The sequence below is a fragment of the Stegostoma tigrinum genome, chromosome 19 (genome assembly GCF_030684315.1).
Source record: "Stegostoma tigrinum isolate sSteTig4 chromosome 19, sSteTig4.hap1, whole genome shotgun sequence".
Classification (NCBI taxonomy): Eukaryota; Metazoa; Chordata; class Chondrichthyes; order Orectolobiformes; family Stegostomatidae; genus Stegostoma; species Stegostoma tigrinum.
The window spans coordinates 24,991,541-25,011,467 of NC_081372.1; the positions used below are offsets into that span (position 1 = coordinate 24,991,541).

General features: G+C 41.6%; 1 protein-coding gene across 5 annotated transcripts in view; it reads left to right on the plus strand.

Annotated features, from left to right (window-relative positions):
• The window catches only part of soga1 (suppressor of glucose, autophagy associated 1), a 99,936-nt gene that overhangs the window by 35,292 nt on the left and 44,717 nt on the right, over nucleotides 1–19,927 (plus strand). For 3 of the 5 annotated variants that reach the window (XM_048550203.2, XM_048550208.2, XM_048550205.2), the window contains exons 4-6: nucleotides 6,269–6,331; nucleotides 7,640–8,929; nucleotides 15,889–16,056. In XM_048550203.2, the coding sequence (XP_048406160.2) occupies nucleotides 6,269–6,331; nucleotides 7,640–8,929; nucleotides 15,889–16,056 (1,521 nt within the window). The remainder of the gene's footprint in view (nucleotides 1–6,268; nucleotides 6,332–7,639; nucleotides 8,930–15,888; nucleotides 16,057–19,927) is intronic. The other 2 variants (XM_048550204.2, XM_048550206.2) reach the window with 2 other exon arrangements.

Below are 19,927 nucleotides of genomic sequence, written 5' to 3' on the forward strand. Positions count from 1 at the left end.
CAGGGCAAAGCAATTCTTAGTAGTACCAGAATACAAATTCAAAATTGTCTTAGTGCTAGGGTTCTTTTGGCAATTGGGATGAGCCATCACTTCAAAAGCACCTGGTCCCATCATGGTGAGAAAAACATTTTACTTTTCTCATTCATTCACGAAGGAGGGTGTTGCTGTTTCCACCAGCATTTATATCCCATCCCTAAATGCCCAGAGAGTCTGGAATCACATATAGTCCAATTTCCTTCCTCAAAGGACATTTGTGAATCAAACTGGTTTTTCTGAAAATCCAGAATGGATTCATGGTCATCGTTACACTCTCGCTTCCAGATTTTTTTTTGATTGACTTCAAATTCCACCATCTGCCACACCGTGATTTGAACCCAGGCCCCCAGAATGTTACTTGGGTCTCTGGATTAACAGTCCAGTGATGACACCACAAGGCTTTCGCCACCAACGAAATATGTAGCAATTGGTTTGTCATTAAACTGGTCCTTTTGTTTTGTTGGGGTTAAATTCCACCATTGACCCAAGCATGCTGTTATGCCATTATTTTTCCAATTACACCTCATGCTTGACTAATTTGAACATTATGTACATGGAGCAAATCACTCAAATTTCATCAAATCATTTATAGGTGTTTTGGAAGTGTACCACAATATTCCTCAGTCCTTAGTTTCTCACGTGATAAAAGAAAATTCCATTCTGCATTGTCGCCACCTTTCTGTTGTTATTTTGTTATTTAAGACAAGTAACAAATGCATGCTCAGCTGCAGGCAACCATGATTGAATTAACTTTATTGACACCTTCCCAGCAGAGAAGGCAATATAACAAAATGCTCTCAGCTTGAAATATGCTATGTAGCCAATATGGTAATTTCTTAGCTACATTGTAGCATGGCACCTATTAACAATCCCCTGACCAAAATTTATAGACTGGGATGCTTTGTGATGTTACAGACAATGTACTTGGCAAGAGTATAATCAGATGCAGGGCTAAAGAAGTCAACATTTGGACAGACAGAACATAGAACAGTACAACAGATGTTGTGCCAACCTCCTATCCTCCTAAGATCAAACTGCCCTGCATACCCTACATTTTACTATCATCCATGTGCCTATCCAAGAGTCGCTTACATGTCCCTAATGTGTCTGACTGCACTACCACTGGCAGCAGCACATTCCACATGCCCATCCCTCTCTTTGTAAAGATGGTAACACATTTGGCCAAAGCAACAGCTTTTAAAAAGAATCTTAAAGTTGGAGATTGGGAAAGAGAATTCCAGAGCCTGGGGCATCATTATGTGAAGGTAAGATGCCAGAAGTATGGTAAATGTCACGGGCAATTCACAAGAAGGCAGATCTGAAGTGATGCAGAGATTGTGAAGGGTTGTAGGATTACAGGAAGTAACAGAGATGTAAAGGAAGCAAGACTATGGAGGTACTTAAAAATGAAGCTGAGAATTTTAAAATTGAAGTATCAATGAACCAAGAGGCACCATCAGTCAGGTCTCCTAAAGGTAATGAGTAGTCAATTAAGAAAACTTACCTTTATCCCATGGAAGTCTGAAATAATGCAGGTTTGGGATCTGAAAAGTTCAGACACATTATCTTTGGACTATGTTAATAAGAAAACTACGTTATCCTATTTTTAATACGCAAAATAAATATTTCAATGAAGATTTACTTTCTTAGGAGCCATGGGACTACGCTGTGTCCATTCATGGTACATTGACCATAGTATAGCAATATATATCCCTCTAAATATGGACTTTTAGGTGCAACAATGAAAGACTATATAATTTTCCTCCTGATAACATACAAGAGCATTCCTCTCAGTACTTCAGTTCAATAGACTAACGTGGGAAGGCGGTGGGAACCGGAATACTAGGCCAGTAAGTGCAAAGTTTGAGGACAAAAGTGTGACAGAGATTTGCACATAACAGAGTAAGAGCAGGCGTAGGAAAGTTGTGTGGCACGGAGGGATTGGAGGTGCGTTTACTTGAACGCAAGAAGTATAGCAGGTAAGTCAGATGAACTAAGAGCATGGGCTACTGCATGGAATTATGATGTTATTGCCATTACAAAGACATAGTTAAAGGAGGGATAGGACTAGCAGCTTAACATTCCTGGATATTGCTGTTTTAGAAGGGACAGAAAGGGAAACAAAAGGGGTGGGGGAGTTGCATCGCTGGTTAGGGTTCAGCTGTATTGAGGGAGGACGCATCGGAGAGATCTTGCATTGAGGCATTATGGGTGGAGCTCAGCAATAGGAAAGGTGAAATCGCAATGTTGGGAGTTTTCTAAAGACCTCCTAACAGCCCATGGGAGACAGTGGCAGGTATGTAGTCAGATAGTGGAAAAGTATAAAAAGAGTTATGGTGGGCGACTTCAACTTTTCTCTTTTTGACCAGGAGTCCCTTAGAGCCAGGGTCATGGATGGAGAACAGTTTGTTAGTTGTGTCCAGGAGGGCTTTTTGAGGCACTATATTGACAATCCAACCAGAGAGGAGGTTATATTAGCCAGGATAGGTGGTTGATGTTTCGGTAGGAGAGCACTTCAGGCTTAGTAACCACAACTCGGGGCGGCACGGTGGCTCAGTGGTTAGCACTGCAGCCTCACAGCACCAGGGTCCCAGGTTCGATTCAAGCCTCGGGCAACTGTCTGTGTGGAGTTTGCACATTCTCCCCATGTCTGCGTGGGTTTCCTCCGTGTGCTCCGGTTTCCTCCCACAGTCCAAAGATGTGCAGGCTAGGTGAATCGGTGATGCTAAATTGCCTGTAGTGTTCAGGGGTGTGTGGGTTACAGGGGGATGGGTCTGGGTGGGATGCTTCAAGGGGCGGTGTGGACTTGTTGGGCCGAAGGGCCTGTTCCCACACTGTAGGGAATCTAATCTAAAAAAGCTCGATTAGATTTCAAGTAGTCATGGAAAAGGATACGTGGCCCTCGGGTGAGGATGCTTAATTGGACAAGAGCCAATTACATCCAAATTAGACAGGAAGTGGAGAATGACAATTGGAAACGGTTATTTGAGGGCAAAGCTCCCTCTGGCATATGGGAGTCTTTTAAAGACCGATTGACTGAAGTGCAGGACATGTATGTGGCTGCAAAACTAAAGGATAGGAATGGCAGGATTCAGGGACCATGGATGGCAAGGGAAATTGTAAGGGTAGTCAAAAGAAAAAGGAAAGCATTTGACAAAGTCTGAGCAGCTACAAACAGATGAAACCCTGAAGGAGTGCAGAGAAATTTGGAAGGATCTTAAATGCACAATTAGGAAGGCAAAAAGGGGCCATGAAATGTTTTTTGCACACAGGGTCAAGGAGAATCCCAAAGGTTTTTATGTATATGTTAGGAGAAAGAGGATAACTAGGGAAAGAGTAGGCCCACTCGAGGATGAAGAAGAGAATTTATACATTGAGCCATTTGAAGTGGGGAGATCCTGAATGAGTACTTCGTATTGGCTTTCACCAAGGAGAAAGACATGACTAATGTTGAGGTCAGGGATGAGTGTGTGAATACTCTAGAGAATGTCAACATCGTGAAAGAGGAAGTTTTCGGAATCCTAAATTACATGAAGATATACAAGCCCCCAGTACCAGATGGAATCTATCCCAGGTTACTCAGAGGGGCAAGGGAGGAAATAACTGGGGCAGTGGCAGATGTCTTCACATCCTCGACCGCAAGTGAAGTTCCAGAGGACTGGAGATTAGTGAATGTTGTTCCCTTGTTTAAGAAAGGATGCAGGGTAATCCAGGAAACTATAGGCCAGTGAACTTGATGTGTGAGGGGAAAGCTCTTGGAGAAGTTACTGAGAGACAGGGAAAATGGACTAGTTAGTGACTGGCAGCATGGTTTTGTCCGAGGAAAGTCATGTCTCCCTAACCTCATGAATTTTTCAAAGAGGTAGCAAGGATAATTGATAAAGGAAGAGCTATGGATTTAGTTTACATGGACTTTAGTAAGGCATTTGATGAAGTCCCACATAGCAGGTTGGTACTAAAACTAAAATCACAAGGGATTCAGGTTGACCTGGCTAGATGGATGGAAAACCAGCTTGGTCAAACACAATACAGAGGGTAGTGGTGGAAGGATGTTTTTCAGACTGGAGCCTGGTAACTAGTGGTATTCCACAGGGATCAGTCTTCGGTCCTTTGTTGTTTGTAGTATATATAAATGACCTGGAAGATAAAGTGGGTGGTCTGATAAGCGAGTTTGCTGATGAAACAAAGATCGGTGGAGTTGCTGATAGTGCCAACGATTGTGAAAGTATACAACAGGATGTCGATAGATTGGCGACTTGGGCACAGAAATAGCAGATGGAATTTAATCCCGACAAATGCGAGGTGATACATTTTGAAGGAACAAAGTTAAGTGTGAATTGTATTGTAAAATGGCAGAACCCTTAGGAATGTTAACATACAGACGGATCTGGATGTGCAGGTCCACAGTTCGGTGAAAATGGCAACATAGGTGCCCAAGGCAAGTAAGAAGGCATATGCCACGGTCGTCGTCTTCACCTGTGGTGGGGAGTACAAGAGTTGGCAAAACATTGTTGCGGCTATATAAAACCCTTGTTAGGCTGCATTTGGAGTATTGTGTGCAGTTTTGATCACCACAGTACTGGAAGGATGTGGAAGCTTTGGACAGAGCACAGAGAAGGTTCACAGGATGTTGCCTGATTTTGAGGGCATTGGCTATGAGCAAAGGTTAAAAAGACTAGGATCATTTTCACTGGAAGGAGAGAGGAGAGGAGACCTGATAGAGATCTTCAAACTTATATGAGAGGCATAGATAGCATGGATTGCCAGAGGTTATTTCCCAAGGTTGAAGTTTCAATTACAAGGGAGCACAGGTTCAACATTAGAGGGGGAAAGTTTAAGGGAAATGTGCAAAGGAAGTTTTTCACGCCGAGTGTGGTAGCAGCCTGGAATGCACCACCACAAGAGGTGGTGGAAGCGGGCGCATTGAAGACATTTAAGAGATACCTAGATGGGTGCATGAATAGGGAGGGAATAGAGGGATACAGATCAAAAAATGTCAGGTTTGTTTTTAGATTAATTAGGGCATGACGGTTGGCACAGGCTTGGAGGGCTGGAGGGCCGCAAGGCCTGTTACTCTGCTGTACTTTTTCATTTATTCATTAATCAGAAAGCTGGCATTGACGGTTGTTATACTTAACAGAAAGCTATTCAGTGCAGCACTGTTCAACTAAATAAACACTTTACATGTAAACACTATAACATATTTTAAATGAATAAAAGATAAGATTTGCTTGATGGTTTTAAATCAATAAAATCCAGAGTAGGTGAAATGATAATCCACATATTGAAAAAGGTAGGTAGGAATATACTATCAGTATGAAATATTTTTCTTTCTTTTTGGCCTAGACGATACTATCTTTTGGGTACAATACAAACTTTAGGTTCAAGTAGACTACTTTCTTGTCAGTTCTCTTTTCTGACGTTCTGTGTTAGATTAGAACAAGAGTTTGGCATTTTCTAGTATGGATTACACTGGAAGCTAAAAATTCAGTTCAGTTTGGGGATGCAGGTGGACTGCTGTAGTTTGACCAGAGTTAGGTGGGAGAGGAATTGACCCAGAGTTAATCCAAACTATGGAGTCCCATGCTTACTTGCATGGTGTCCTTGCAGTAGGAGTAATCCAGAGAATCAAATTGCAGAATTTCCGTAAAACTGTGACAAGGATTTTTTTAAGACAACAAAGTGTGGAGCTGGATGAACACAGCAGGCCAAGCAGCATCTCAGGAGCACAAAAGCTGACATTTTGGGCTTAGACCCTTCTTCAGAGGGGGGAAGGGGCGAGTGTTCTGGAATAAATAGGGAGAGAGGGGGAGGCGGACTGAAGATGGAGAGAAAAGAAGATAGGTGGACAGGCGAAGAAGGATTTTTTTCTCTTTTTCAGGAATGAGAGAGTGCATTAAAAACCACGTTCTTGAGCCATTAGCCTTTCCATCTTCTCTACATTTGGTAGCAATACCAGTTTACAACTGACTATGCATCTCTAACTAAGCAGCTTTGTTTATTAGAGATAATTGTGTGTAAAAGATATTAAGAAATTAGGATTTAATGAAAGAAGGGAATAGGGTGTGTGACTCAATTAACTACTCAGCATGTGGTTGCCAGCAATTTTCCAGAATGTGTTCTGAATAGCTGGTATGGGCCACTGGTTCTGTGTTTTTGAAATAGATTACATAATGTGAAATGCACCCAATGCAATGGCTACAATTCTAATTTAAAAAATTTGCTCTTTCAGAGCTCCCTGAAGAAAAGAGGTAGCCGCGTTGCTACTAAACCGGAAAAGAAGCCCATTCTGCAGGTACCAAAACAGTTTTCATTCAGCGATGGCAATATCAGTGATTTGTTATAATTTACTTTAAATATAAGGCTTGCAGCTGTGTAAATTCATTGTGAACATATTTAAAAGGCCACGTGATAGGATATGGTTTCAGTTTCTTTTCATTTTGTTTCTGGACATGCACAAGTTCATTGAAGGAGGAAGTAAGTTTATCTGTTTTAAATTAAGACAGGAGTAAAACAGCAGAGAGAACTGCTGAAGCAGACACACAATTTAATAGGAGTGTAGTTAGAAAGGCAATTTGAGACATTTTATTCAGTAACATGCTGATTTTTCATGGAGCTTAAAGTGTCATTGCCATGCTTTTAAAACCAGAGTTTTTAAAGTAAAATTTGCAGAATTGATTTGATTTCCACTTTTGGAAATGTTCTTATAAATGCCACAGTAAAGATCTTTGCTAGTTTCACAACTGTTGCTATCGTTCAAAACATGCTGACAATCACTTAGGCTGTTTCAAATGAGCTCTCCCTGGGCAAGCAAGCTGCTTGAGAAGATTTCATTTAAAAAAAAACTGCAGTCCATACCACACATCTCTCTTTCAGTGAGAAAATCGATAGCAACATGGCTTATCGCTCCATCCTGTAGCAAAATGATGGTTGGTGTAGGAAGGTGCAGAGAATGCTATAGTTCTGTCAAAAACAAAAATACTATACTGCCAAGTTTGAGTTCATCTTTCACATTAGAATTACAGGTATTATTTGAGGTATTGGGCAATTGGGAACTCCCTGGCAAAGTTTGCAGCTTTGCCTGATAGATTTAGCAGGTTAAAACAAGTCCATGATCCTTGGATTATAGCTTAGTGTTCCTTGCAAACATGCTTACACAATTTTTTTTCTATCCTTTTTTGAGAATACTGCAGCTCAGATTTTGCACAATGCTCCTTCTGTGTTTCATTCATGACGATAACACTCCCTCTGCTATATCCCTCGTTCTCCCAATTCTGTTCCTGCTGGATATCAGCTAATTGTTCAAAACCTGCCAGCTAAGTCGTCTTAGTATCAAGGGGATACTTACCCTCTGATTCGTTCCCTCCTCCATGCTAATATATTAGAAAATACTTGCTCATACCTAATGTCAGTAGCAGGAAACTACAAAACCAAGGCAGCCCTGGTGTTTTTCATATTGTAACATTGCTCAACATAGCATGATAGTCCTCTCATTTGCCATTTAGCTTGACTTGCAATTTAAGTAGTAGTGAGTCAAGGTAATCTAAACAAGTTTGCCTTGCAAATGTGTATGTTGCCAATAATTCTCCTTGATTAAATATAGGAGGATAGTGCTGATCTGAAATGCCAGCTCCATTTTGCCAAAGAAGAAGCTGCTGTGATGTGCAAAAAGCTGACCAAGTTAGTAAAAGAGAATGAAAACATGCGCGAGGAACTGGTGAAATACAGCTCACTTTACGGTGATTTGGACAATGCAGTGTCTGTTGGTGACATTGGAGAATCTCCTCATGTTAGAGAAGCTGAGCTAAAATTGCATCTAAAGCTGGTTGAGGAAGAAGCCAACATTTTGAGCAGGAGAACAGTTGAGCTGGAGGTTGAAAACCGTGGATTGAAAGCTGAAATGGATGACTTAAAAGGTCACGGTGAGAAGGACTCCTCAAACCAGGATATCAGACTGGGAATTTCTAGCACGAGCTATGGTGAGTTTGGGGAGAATGTTGGGGAGCTCAGGCGTCACCTTCAGTTTGTGGAAGAGGAGGCAGAGCTTCTGAGGCGATCCTTAATTGAGATGGAGGACCAAAATAAGCATCTCATGAATGAACTGAATAGGTACAAATCTGAATCCAATCAGGAATCATCATGGTCAGATAGTTGTCCCTCATTAACCGAACCTTCCCAGGAAGAGCTAATGACAGCAAGACTCCAAATCAATGACCTCAATGGGAAAGTCAAGAAGCTGGAATATGAGAATCGTGTGCTTGTTTCAAACCTTCAGCGTTATGACTTGGCTTCGTACCACTGTCAGAAATGTTCCCTAGAGCTTGATGCTGACTTTAGTGACTCCGCAGAGATCGCCTCATCCCAGCCGAGGAGAGAAGTCCCAGTTGGAGGAGAGAATGATTCAAGGGAAACCCAAGAGAGAACCTCTGGCAGTGGGAGCAGCAGGATTGCTGATCATGATGATGTCACTGCAAAGTTATTGGGAAGAAAAGACCTGGAGATTCTGTTCAGCATTAAAGACCAAGCCGAACTTGTTCGTGAAGTCATTGATCTCTTAATTTCAGACACAAGTGGCTTAAATTCTGATGTCAAGCCTTGTTCAACTATTGATTTGCAGAATCAGTCCGTCAGTGAAAGTAATGATGAAGCTGCTGATGCCAATGATCCTAAACTAATGAGCAGCATTAATTCAAGGCTTCTTGGCTTAAAGGCCGAGTTAGCATCTGTTACTGAGAAAATTGATTGTCTTGGTGAAGCAATCAGGGAAGAAAGCAGAAGTTTGTCCCCTTTACCCCATCTAACAGAGTCCGCAAGCTTTCTATCCACTATGACAACAATGTCTCAGGACTTGCCCATGGATTCTGTAGGAAAAGAATTTACAGCAGATTTAAAGGTGAGAGAATTTTTCTCCTAGTAGTTTTCATTCTTGTTCCCGTGATAACATCCTGGTTTGTCATGGTACACAGTTGAAGTAACAACAGTAATAAAAGTTTTCTAAAGCAAGCACTCAATTTAAATTTCTCTAACATTAGCTGTAGAAGATCAACAACTCCTTGCATGCGACCAACACCTTAAATCAGCATGGAGCTTTGCACCAATGAAGTGTGCATGGTACAAGAAAATGATGCATGTATACAAGTGAAGGGGGCAAATAAAGCCCATTGTGCTAATTTTTCTGTTCCATCTCAATAAAGCCAATTGTTAGTGAAATTTGGACAGATAAATAATTGTAGTTGGTAAAATAATGAGGTCTATTGTTATTAATTAAAGCAAATTATTTTAAAGATGGGAATTTTTGGGTTGTCATTTATTTGAGTTATCAGTAGCTTGAAATCAAATGGATTGATTTCAGTGCTCTGAATCCTTTTGCTATAAAGTTGACTAAGTTTCTTAAATTAGAATCTGCTTAAAGTCACACACAGGTTTGCGCTCATGCTGCCAGAACTCCACACAAAGGGGAGTGCAGATTTGGAATTTGGTTGTGTCATCCTCTGTAATCAAATTCCACATATGCACTCCCACCAGGGAGAGATCTGTAACAGAGCAACAGGCTTGCAAGGTGATCACCTGTTGCGATGTATCATAGCCTGAATTCCTTAAGGTACATCACATACATTGCATTCTTAACGTATCTCTTCTTTAAGTCTGTATGTCCTTAAATTGCATCCCCAAGGTTCCCTATCAACCATGAAAATATGTAGTGGGAACACAGACCAGTACATAATACTTCTAGGATTAGGATTTGAATTTTAGTCGGTGCTTTTTGTTAAGCTCAATAAAATCACATTTGAATATTTGTGTATTTTCCAGAAAGCCATATGTATATTGTGTCATTAAATTGCATTTTTTTCCATTCATTTGTTATTGTGAGGCTGGAATGAGAATTATCAGGCTTCATCCAGCAAAATTCTCAGACTGCAAAAAGCATCTTAATGACTGTAACTGAAAAAGAGAAACTGGGTAAAGTAATTTAGGCCTCCTGCACTGTTTGTTGGACACTGGTCAGTATATTGGAATAGGATTATCCAGAGCATTATCTATCCTCATTATCAACAAACTAGGGTAGTCACAGACTAGGCAACAATTTGAAATGTTTTCCATCAAAATTAAATGAATGGGGGGAAAAAAATTACATTGTGACATTAAGACACATTGTGTCTTCCACAAGCGAAGGGCATGCCAGATGCTTTACATCCAATGAAATATTTTTGTAAATGTTACCATTTATCACTGTTGCAATGTGAAACGGTAGTTCTTAATTCTTATTTGATTGAAGGGCCCGATAGCAAACAATGGGCAAGTGCTGCTTATGTTGTGTGTTTTAATAATGGTAATCAGCCACATGCTGAAAAGGACTATAGACATCCTTCTCCACAGAGATAGAGCGAGAGACAATTAGTTAGAAAGAAGTTGAAATGTACCACCTGACAGCAAACTTGGACAGAATGGGAGGCAGGCCCATGAACTCTTCAGTTGGTTTGGGAATTAAACCTCACGCTGTCATTCAGCACCACACCCAAGCCATCTGGCTAACTCAACTAATCAATCCGCATAAGAGTATTTTAATAATGCTGTTAAAACACAATAGGACAGTTGTGTTGATGTTGGCGAGACAGACAAAAAATCAGAGGTAAGGTATAAGTGTGATTCAACTAACATTTTAGTCCACAGGGATTAGTAGTGGGTCCACTTTTGTGTGTCATTTATATAAACAATTTGAATGAAAATGTAGGAGGTGTGATTAGTAAGCTTGCAGCTGACGGCAAAATCGATGATGTGGTGAACAGGGGAAAAGGGTATCTAAGATTGAGATCTTCGTCCATTGAGTCTTTGGGCTGAGGAGTAGCAGATGGAGTTTAATTTAGATAAATGCAAGATATTGTGTTTGGATAAAACAAACAAGGACAGGACTTATACAATTAATTGTACGGTCTTTGATAGTGTTGTTGAACTTAGACCTAGGAGTTCATGAAAGTAATTCTTTGAAATTTGCGTCACAGGTAGACAGGGTAGTTAAGAAGGCAGTTAGCATACATGCTTTCGTTGCTGAGACCTTTGAGTATCGGAGTTGGGATGTCATGTTGAAGTTGTACAGGATATTGGTCAGGCCCCTCCTGGAGTACTGTTTGCAGTTCTGGTCGCCCTGCCGTAGGACGGATATTATTAATTTGGATAGGGTTCAGAAAAGGTTCACCAGGATATTGCTGGGAATGCAGGGTTTGAATTATAAAAATAAACTGAATAGGCTGGGACTTTTCGCACTGGAGCATGGCAGGTTTCTAAGATCATGAGGGGCATTAATACGGTGAATAGCAAGGGTCTTTTTCCTAGGGTGTGGACTTAAAGACGAGGGGTCATATTTTTAAGGTGAGAGGAGAAAGATTTAAAAAGGACATGAGGGACAACCTTTTTACCCAGAATGTGTTTCATGTGTGGAATGAACTGTCAGAGGAAGTTGTGGTTGCAGGTACAGTTACAACATTAAAGAGACATTTGGATAGGTACATGAATAGGAAAGGCTTGGAAGGATATGGACCAAACACAGGCAAGTGGGAATAAGTTAGTTTGGGAACATAGTAGGCATGGACCAGTTGGACTGAAGGGCCTGTTTCTGTGCTGTATGACTCTGACTCTAAAACTGAACCACAAAAAGAAAATTCCATGGACAGCTGAGCTTCCTTCCTTCCAATTCCATTATTGCATATGCAGGTAGATATTTGACATTCTCTGGAATGTACAACAGACCTATAAACTCAGTCGAGTGTTATTTAATCATTCAAGAAATGTTCATTCTTGCAACACATTGAAAGGTTTCAGTGGGAGACGGTGTTTAATGTGAACACCACGATGTGTATGCAGAAACTTAGAACAGCAGCTGCCTGGAACAAAGATGATGCTGCCCGCATGACCTCACTGCCAGGCGAGGTCATAACAAAACATGACACTCAACTATTCAGAGCATCATTAGTCTACAGCAGATGTGAAAACAAGAAAACAAAGATATGTACAATATTGTCCTGGTAAAGAATGGGTTTTTATTGTAAAAACAATGCAAACAGAATCGTTTCAGCACAGCGTGCCAGTTCTTAGATAAAGCCTCTTCTGGGCAGCAAGAAGGAGCAGCAGCTGAGGAAAGATCTGCTGCAGACAGTGCCAGAGGAGGAGCTTGGTTTTGTCAGTCCCATCCTCCACCTCCACCCCCACCCCCTCATCCTCCAGTTCTGTCACCCCTTTGTTCCCAATCTGGTGATGCCAGTGACACTTGCTTCAGCCTATCGTGGCCAGGTCATGTCACAGGCTAAACCTGCGTGGAGCCTGCTTTGGCATTATGGATAGTCACTCCATTTCCACAATTGAAACTGGCCAACAAAAGATTAATATTAACTGGAAATGCTCAGCAGGCCAGGCAGAATAATGACAGCACTTGCCAACCACATGAGTTGATATACACCACAGCAGCAGCTGAGCCTTGCTCCCTGCTGAAGACCACAACAGACATGGTGGCTATCATTATGAAGAAGGCTAAGTATTCAGTATTGTCAGCTTCTCTCCCAGACCCCCCTCCCACTCCCCCTCTTCACCCCCTCCCCCGTCAAACCAGGCATAATCTACTATATTTAAAAGACTATATCCAACTTGAATGAATACTTACTGTTGCCACCAGTGAGATTAGTCAATTAGAGACTTTTGTTTGAAGTCGCATGTTATTTGGTAAATCTTTCTGAAGTTCTTGGAGTTTAAAATGTGATTTGTATCAGAGCATTACCACTAATTCTAGCCAAACTTACCCTTTGAAGACTTGGTGGATCTGCTGTGAAGGGGATAGATGTGGGAAACATCAAGCGTTGGATTTTCGCGACTAAGACAGGTAACTTGATTCCGGCAACTTACCCACCAACCCCAGAAGGAAGAAGGCGACTATTCATTAGTTCAGTTGGATGGCCAACCATCAGTTTCCATTGAAAAGAGTTTAATGTAGTCTCTGCACCTTGTCTAATGAAAGACAGCACAACCTCAGGTTCCAACATTCTGCTTTCACTGAGCTTTGTAATTCTTCAGGGGATCGTTTTCAAATGCTGTATTCAGAGCCTGTTGCCCTCACTTTCATTCATGGTCTATCACCGTACAGACAACCAAATTAATTACCCTCATCACAGTTTCAGACTGTCATGCAGACACACTGTGTCTCAGAGGCATGTGCAATCGGAGAACGCCCTGCCATGTAAGCATGACAAAAACATCGGGCCACCCCACACTTACACAGCGCACTCCTCTCCCCACCAACCCAAACTCCACACACCATCACCCATACCCCAAGCAAAATCAGCCCTTGTATAACCAGATAACCGGGTTTCGGCATGTCAACAGTCGTTGTTATGTTGCATTGAACAAAGTGATGCACCTTGCATAGTGATATAATTTCAGCTTTGTTGTGCCAGACCTGGTGCAGGGGAGGATAGCTCCAGATGGTGTAGGAGAGATGGCATCCTGCTTCTGCCACCAGGGCCTTTTTAGGTTCCCGATTAGGAACTGTAATGCAAGGGGAATAACTTCTGTCCCAGAGAAAGGAGAAACTCTGCTATCGTGAGTTTGGAAGGAGATTGCATGACTAAAGAATATATTGGTGACTGGTAATGCCGCGGGGGAATATCAATAGAGAGATGCTTTGGAGATACTTGAAGAGAGCCAGCCAAGTAGAAGTTGAATGGGTATCAGTTGGTTTGTGATCTGAGATCTCCTCCACTGTGGCATCGATGATCTTGACATTCAGAGCTTTTCCTGCAGTTTTTTTAAATTCATTCAGAGGATTAGGGCATTGCTGACTAGGCAGCATTTAATGCCCATCTGTAATTGCCCAGAGGGCAGTTCAGAGTCAACCATAATGCTGGGGTTCTGGAGTCACACGTAGGCCAGACCAGGTAAGGATGGCAGTTTCCTTCCCTAATGGACAGTAATGAACCAAATGGGTTTTTTGGACAATTGGCAATGGATTCATGGTCATCATTAGACTCTGCCATCGTGGGATTTGAACCCAGGTCCCCAGAACATTACCTGGGTCTCTGGATTAACAATCCAGCAATAATACCGGTAGGCCATTGCCTCCCCACTTATACATCTCACGTAGGCCAAGATAACCTCTTCAGTGATTGCACACCTTTCACTTGATAGTATCTCATTCAAGCTGCCCTGTTAGTTCCTGGCTCTGGCTGCAAATTGCTGTTTAATTCCCTTTACTCTCATCCATGTGTGGACAGCCACTGCACCTTTTTGAATTTTGTAACTTGCTTCCTTTACTGCACACTGTTCACCAAGTGGCCCCAGCAGCGTGTTTTGTTTTCTAATTAGCTGACGGATGTAAAAGATATTTCCAAGAGGTGCCCTTATCCTCCCTCCCAAACTGGTCTGGCACCAACCTCTAACTCTAAATTAAGGTCCCTAAATTTAAAGTGTAATTTGAGAGAGTTCTGAATAAGGGAAATATGAATCAGGCTCTGTCCCCTTTCCCTAGCAATTTTCTGCATCCTAGCCACAGCTTCTAAAGACCCAACTCCACAAAAATTCAGTTCCCAAGTTTCATTCTGTGATCTGAATGAATTGGCTGCATCTAGTTAAAATTGTGGTGAGGCCCTGTGATTGGTTACGGATGTAAAAATCACCTGTGGTTTACACTGCTGATCATAGTGGCATTTGCTAAAACTCCATTTGTGAACATTGGGGTGAAGGCAAAATCAAACTGGGCTCTCATCACTGTCATCTTCAAAATAACCGAGTTAAATGTTGACTGCCAAGACCACACTTGTGATAGCCATTTAGGAAGGATAGTTGAGAGTGAATTTAACTACCACAGGAGAAAGTCAATAGATTCAAGTGAATAGCAGAAAATTGGTAGAGATAAAGGTTATTTCAAGGATCATTTTTAATTTAGTGAAGAAATCAATGTAACCATGGAAACTGAAATATGGGCCTTGGGCATAAAATACCATAATGCATCAATGTATTTCTCCTTCATCCACTCCATGATCATACATGCGCTTCCAAACAAAAGTGAGGCTAAAGAGCTACGGATGTACGGATGTAGCTCTTTAATCATTACAGCTCTCTCTATCATTTAGATTTTATTTATTTGAATTGCAATTAAGCATATATTTTTAATAGCAACTTTGAAGTTGTCTACTTTTTAATCCAAAGTCACTTAATTTAACTAGCTTCTTTTAGCATTAGCATGCAGCGTGTGATTTTATTTTGCATAATTCAAATGTTTGGACAATTCGATTGTTCAGCACAAAATATTTGGATAAACTGCCTCTGACCAAGGTTTCAATATTCTACAATGTACTTCATTGTGAATGAATGAAACACTTGCAATGGGATATTTGTGTAAATAGTTAAATCGTGAGATGATGAACCTGAAGTAGTGTACCCTAGATATTGGCTTTTTGGCTTGTTGGGCAAATGCTTTTGTAGTTTAGTCAGTTTGGGCTCACAACTTATTGCTTCAGAGAATGTTCCAAGAAGTGCACGCACACCCTTAATTGAATCAGAGCTCTGTTGCCTGCATGTTGTTGGTTTAACCCCTGCATCATTCACTGCATGTGCACCGTAACTGGTGTTTGCACACTCTCTCTTTTCTTCTCTTTTCTCTTTCTTTCAAACAAATCAGCCCATAATTCTACTCATTGTCTTTTTAATTTTGTTTACGACACTTTCATATGCCACTGTAATTATGATGTTTTTCCTTTTCATACTTTTCTTTGTCTTGTAGTTTTTTCAATGTTTACTATACCCAGCTTTTGTTTCTTTGTTCCTTCCCTATCCTTTGTTTTGTTTTCATTAACTTGCCCATGCATGCAGCAGCCTGACTTTAGGGATCAAGTGGACTGGGAGCAAGATGTTAGCCATACCCTGGAGATCTGTGTAACCAATTCTGACACCAAGGAGTACCGAGAAAATGCCAAGGATTATACTGCGAAGGATTATAACATCTTCAGCCGTGAGGAAAGTGACTCCTATGCTACAGAGGTAAATTTTATGAAACCATCTGTCTGTAATAAAGCTACCAAGCTGATAATGGAAAATATGGTACAGTTTTATTTTCTGTATTTGATTTTGTGAATGCAAATATATAAAGACCAAATCCCCCACCATGCTACTCGTGGACTTGAGACAACGTATTACTTTACCATGAATAATCTATAATCGTCGCTTCAAATTGTAAGTGTGTGCATACAAAACCTTAAAAGTCTAATTCTTGGTAAACAGGATGAATTTCTACAGTGAAAACCGATAGAACTGCAGATGCTCTAATCAGGAACAAAAACAGAAGTTGCTGGAAAAGCTCAACAGGTTTGGCAGCATCTGTGAAGAAAATATCAGAGTTAACTTTTCAGGACCGTTGACCCTTCCCCAGAATAGTTCTGAGCTCAGCTTTCCAGCAACCTCCACTTTTGTTCCTGAATTTCTGCGGAGATTCATTGAGAGACTGCTGGCACTGTGGTTCTGACATTTGAAGCTAAATACACAAATTTGAGCGCAGCAATTGAAATCAGAACGGCAATCTGTAGAATTGGTTATATGTTATTAGTGAATGGTTTGCTTATCTTAAGACACAGATTTTTGTTCTCCAAGGAAAGAAATACTTAGATAAAATTGGATGAAAATTGTGGGAGCTAAACAGTATTTCTCCAACAATAAGCAATGTTACAGTCAGCCGTCCTGACCCAAGAATATGGAATAGTCGAACTACTCATATCTGATTATTACATGGTGGTTAACAGTAGCCTTGTTAGGATTGTGACAGCCTGTAATTCCACTCATGTTCAATAACCTCGTAGAGTCACACAGCATGGAAATAGACCTGTCGGTCCAATTCATCCATGCTGATCAGAGGTTTCCCAAAATGAACAAGCTCCGTTTGCTGGCATTTGGCCCGTATTCTCCTAAACCTTTCCTATTCATGTATCTGTCGAATGTCTTTTAAATGTCGTAACTGTACTTGCATCTACCGCTTCCCCTGGCAGTTCATTCCACATACGAATCATCCACTGCATGAAAAGGTTGCCCCTTTCAGGTCCCCCTGAAATCTTTCCCCTTTCACCTTTAAAATTATACTTTTGAACTCCTGTAGCCTAGGGCAAAGACCTTTTTGGTATTCACCTTATCTATGCCCCTCGTGATTTTAATAAACCTATACCTCCTCAACCTCCTGTGCTCCAGGGGAAAAATATGCCAGCCGGCCCAGCCTCTCCTTCTAACTCAAATCTTCCATTACCAGTAACATTTTTGTAAAGCTTTTCTGCACTCTTTCCAATTTAATAATAATCTTCCTATAAGAGGGTGACAAGAACAACACACAGTATTCTAAAAGTGGCCTGACCAATGTCCAGTAAGCCTCAACATGATATCCCAGCTCCCGTACTCAATTCTCTGACCAGTGAAGACAAGCGTCCCAATGTTGGCTTCACCACCATGTCAGCCTGTGACACCACTTTCCAGAAACTCTGCACCTGAATCCCTAGGCTACTCTGTTAGACAACACTCCCCGAGGCCTCCCGATTAGCTGTGTAAGTCCTGACCTTGTTTGTCTCACCAAAATGCCGCACTTTACATTATCTAAATTAAACTCTACCTCCCACTTCTGGGCCCATTGGCCCAGCTGATCAAGATCCAAGTCAACAACACCATATCCTACAAATGAACAAGAAGAAAGGAAGAACCACCACTTGGGCAAAGATCAAATAGATTCCAAGTACCCATCGTGATTTGGTTCCTTTAGAGGAAAACTAGACAGATTTCATGAAATCGAAAATTTGCTACGTGAGGATGTCTCCTCATAACCATGGTATGCTATTGTTCTGTCTAGTGTTGAGGCAACAGGACCAGATTTAGAAGGTTCACGCTCGTTAATTTGGGTGAGGGTTAACCTCATACAGTCTTCTGAGGCTCTCATAATCAGATGCTTTTAATGACTTCCATGTGGATTGCGTCTCGTAGTGGGCTTAGGCAACCAGAACAGCAGCAGCAGTTCCTGAAGGAAGATTCTTCTAGACACGTGCACGCAGTCTGTTGCAGCAGGTGTTGTAATTTCAGTTTCATGGAAGAGCAGAGAGAAAGGAACTGTTCTCATCTAGGATAGGTTCTGGGTGGGCTGCTGGAGTAAGGAAACCGAAGGAGTTTAGCCATGTTTGCTCATTGTTGGATGCATGAGAGGTCAAAAAGGTGAATGGCATCTCCCAAAATCTACAAGAATGGGCAGCAGCTGATACACAATTTTGGCAACCTCCGGAAAATTACAAAGGTAAGACTGTCAGCATATATGTAAGCAAAGTATGCATTCTACAAAGATTGTTTTCAGCATGCTGCTGCTTGATTAAGGTTTCATTCCAATAATTCTTTCACAGATTCACATGCATACACGTAATGCTGCAAGGAAAATTTCATAACCGTCTTGCGAAAACTCAGCCAATTCATTTACTTGCATCTTCAAAGCTCAGACCTCACAGCAAGTGTCCAACAAAGTTTAGATGCTTAATGTTAACTTCCGTAGACCCAAGGATGAGATGATGGGCCGTGGGCATCAGCATCTGTCTTCAAAGCTCAACATTTTTTGCACACTTGTAGTCAGAGCTTTAAATTACATGAGGGTGCATGTTTGTACAGCAGGAAGGTCCACATCTTCAGGCCCTTGGACACATTTACGATCATTATTCTCCAGATCCTGGGACCATAAAGAAAATTAAGGTCATTCCATCCAGGCACAAATTTGGCACAAACCTGTCCTTGTTTGCTATGTCTGCCCTTAGTTATCCTCTGTTACACAGTCACATCTGCAATACATAACACAGGGAAAGCATTCTTATCACTTAAGTCAGATAACGGATATGAAAGCGAAGGAAGTATTAGGAAACTGGGTGGACATTAGATTTAATTCATTTATCACACCATTAATTGCTAAAACCCGATAGTCTGCCAGTGCAATGACTCCTCCTCCTGGGATTATTCAGTTAGTGAGAATGCTGTAAGGTGAAGATTCTTTTTACTATTCTTGCTGTAACTTATCTTTGGATGTGTGCTAGGTGCTACTCTGCCATTGGTGCCACCCAAAACTCTTGCTTACTTATTCCACAGGATCCCTTCCTACATGTTGTGATCTGTAATGCCTTGGTGACCCTGTCGTGCAAACATTTCCTGATCGAATATATTGGCTCAGATCTAGCAATCCCAATGGCAGTAAAGATTTAAAAATCTGCTGCTGTTGCGGTTCACAACAACATCAGACATTCCGGGGAGCTGATTTAGGCCTAAATCTAGAACTTCCTAACACAGCTCACCCACCAAGTCCCCCCCCCCCCCCCCCCCCACCCCCTCTGACTGACACTGTTTAACAACCCATACCTCCCACAGCCCTGGATCTCATTCCTCGCCCTTCCTATTTCATGATGCTCACAAACCACCTGATCTCCTGTTCCAGCTCACCATCTGAATCCCTGGCTCCTGAATCAAACCAGTGCCAGAGTAGAATGAAGGTTGTTTGGACAATATGGGTGAGCAGTGTTAGGACAGGTGGGCAGTTTTGGGAGAGTTTAGATGTGCAGATTTAGAGGTTGCAGGGAGTGTGGCAGTAGGGTAGTGTTGCCAGGGTGGATTGAGTTGTTTTGGGTTGGGGGATGTGAGAGGCTCTGCTGATTCCTGGGGTGAATAGCCTCCAGGTGGGCTTAACGCTTACAAGATCGTGGGGTTGAATGTGGGTAGGAGTGATTAGTGAATTAGGATCGGTTCGTTTAAAAATTCTGCAACTCAGTGATCTAAAGACAAAACTCCTAAAGTGTCTTCGGTTCATGGTGCAAAAGGTGGGATGGGTTCGTCTCTGTCCACAAGGTCTTGTGAAAAGTGA